Source organism: Arachis ipaensis, chromosome B10 (genome assembly GCF_000816755.2).
Source record: "Arachis ipaensis cultivar K30076 chromosome B10, Araip1.1, whole genome shotgun sequence".
In the NCBI taxonomy this organism is placed as follows: domain Eukaryota; kingdom Viridiplantae; phylum Streptophyta; class Magnoliopsida; order Fabales; family Fabaceae; genus Arachis; species Arachis ipaensis.
This window is the reverse complement of record NC_029794.2, coordinates 16,159,699-16,162,289: the sequence shown is the minus strand read 5'-3', so window position 1 is coordinate 16,162,289 and position 2,591 is coordinate 16,159,699. Positions and strand designations below refer to the sequence as shown.

The 2,591-nt window shown below is 45.7% G+C and overlaps 1 protein-coding gene across 1 annotated transcript in view; it reads left to right on the top strand.

Moving 5' to 3' along the window:
* LOC110268361 overlaps positions 1,386-2,591 on the top strand; it is a 4,045-nt gene continuing 2,839 nt past the window's right edge. The window contains exon 1 of the mRNA XM_021114466.1: positions 1,386-2,588. Within this exon, the coding sequence (XP_020970125.1) occupies positions 1,432-2,588 (1,157 nt within the window). The 5' untranslated portion in view covers positions 1,386-1,431. The remainder of the gene's footprint in view (positions 2,589-2,591) is intronic.

Below are 2,591 nucleotides of genomic sequence, written 5' to 3'. Positions count from 1 at the left end.
TAATTTTACAAAAATAACTCATTTAATAATTTTTTTATTTATGTATACGTATATATTAATTTTGTTAAATAATTCTAAATATTTTTTTATTTATGCATACATATATATTAATTATACATTAAAATATTTAAATCACATATATTAATTATTTTTTGTGTTATGATTATTTCCTTATGTATATATGGTTATTTTTTAGGCTCAATAATTTGAATATGGGAAGCAAATGGGTGTTTTGGCCAGAAATGGAGCAATGGTGTGTTTCACCCAATGATGGATGCAAGCCCAAAACGCAGGGGCGTGTTGCCTTCGACAAGTGGTACGTGTGATGAAGTGGCGCGGCCTGAGATGGACACGTGGCACCACGCAGGGGCGTGCTGGTCTAGCACGCGGGGGCGTGATGATGACGTGTAGAAGCGGGAATGGTCCACGTAGGCAACACGTGGGGGTGTGCTGACCTAGCACGGGGGGCGTGATGGTGATGTGGCATCACATGGGGGCGTGATGGACACGTGGCCAAGCTTGATTGGTACACGAGGGCATCAAGTGGGGGCGTGCTGAGTCAGTACGCAGGGGCGTCCTGACACGTGGCACTACGTGATTGGAGTTCGCAGTGAATGCTACTCTATATATAAGGCCGTGGCTGGGTTTATTTTCATTCTGAGGAAGTGTGAGAGTGTTCTTTGAGTGTGTTTCTGGTGTAATGGAGGATACCGCAAAGTTAGTAGTGTATCGTGACGGTGAGATAATACGTAATACTCACGAGGGAGTGAGGTTTGTGTGTCAGAATCCGTTTTCGTTTGTGGTTCCATGCACGATGACGTTTATGGAACTTCAGAACGATCTCTGTCAAAGCATGGAGAACAGTACATTAATGAGAGTGAGCAGAATTCTGTACCGGAATCCGATTATAGTTTTTGGTGGTCTAATACAGTTTGATACCATGCCAGTCACTGACGAAGTGACTATGCGTAATATGTTTCAAATTCACCGGCAGACTCAGATGCGACAGCCACAGATTGAGCTGTATGTTGAGTTTGAAACCGCAGAGGCAGAAGGGATTCAAAATGACTTAGAGGTAGAGGATGATAGAGCTGCAGTGTACGAGGGAATGAGTAGTGACAGCGAAGAGGACTTCGAAGCCACTTATGAAGCCGGTGACGAAGAGCAGGATGGTGATGCGGGAGTTGAGACGGCAGCTGATAATGTAGTGGTTCACCCATCGAGCAGTCAACCGATGAACGTGCCACCTTTTATGCGTGAGTTGGATCTCGACGCCATGCATGCACCGGAGTTTCCGGAATACTTAAACATAGGTACGTGATGACCGAATAATTTTTTTTTTTTAATATATAATTTGGATTTATTAATATACGATGATGGGCACTTTCTGTAGGCGTTGCTGATCCCGAGGACGGAGAGTTCCGGATTGGAATGGAATACAGTTCTAGAAAGTCGGTCGTGGCAGCAATTAGAAGTTACACTATCGCTAGAGGAGTTGACTACGACGTGTATGAGTCTAAGCCACAGACGTTCTATGCAAAATGCAAGATGTATGGGCGCGGGTGCGACTGGCTAATCCGAGCCAGCTTGATACGGAAAAAAGGTTGTTGGGAGATACGCAGATACAACGGTAGGCACACGTGCACGATGGGAGTGATTTCACAGGATCATTCCAAGTTGGACTCGGACACAGTTGCTGAGGCTATAAGGCCATTGGTCGAGACTGACCCGTCCATAAAGGTGAAAACTATAATAGCCGAAGTCCAGTCAAGGTTCAACTATACCATCAGTTACCGAAAGGCTTGGTTGGCAAAGCAGAAATCCATAGCGAAAGTTTTCGGTGATTGGGAAGAGAGTTACCAAGCCTTGCCGTGGTGGCTCTCGGTTATAGTTCAGAAGATGCCTGGGTCAGTTGTCCAGATAGAAACACGCCCACTCTACAATGGGAATGAAGAGGCGCAAGGGGTAAAAATACTTCATCGCGTATTTTGGAGTTTCAATCCATGCGTTAGGGCATTCAGGCATTGCAAGCCCCTAGTTCAGGTAGACGGAACACACCTATATGGAAAGTACAAAGGTACACTTCTGGTAGCTGTTGCACAAGATGGGAACCAAAACATTGTGCCTATCGCTTTTGCCTTGGTGGAAGGGGAGACAGCTGATGCGTGGCACTTCTTTCTAAGGAATCTGCGAATGCATGTTGTTAGAAAAGATGGTGTGGGTATCATCTCGGACCGGCATGAGTCAATTCGAGTAGCAGTAAATCGTTCCGGAGGTGATTGGCAACCTCCAAGAGCATGGTGGATGTTTTGTATAAGGCACATCGGCAGCAACTTCCTACGCGCATTCAAAGTCCCTCACTTGCAGAAGCTTGTGGTCAATATTGGGTATTCAAGAACGGTGGAGGAGTATAACATCAACTATAAGAGGTTGGAAGAGCGAGGTGAGGCATATGCCAGGTGGTGCGATGCCATTGGGCTTAGACATTGGGTATTGGCATTCGACGAGGGACATCGTTGGGGCCATATGACGACGAACCTTGTCGAGTGCATTAACTCAGTGTTGAAGGGTGCCCGTAATCTACCTGTGTT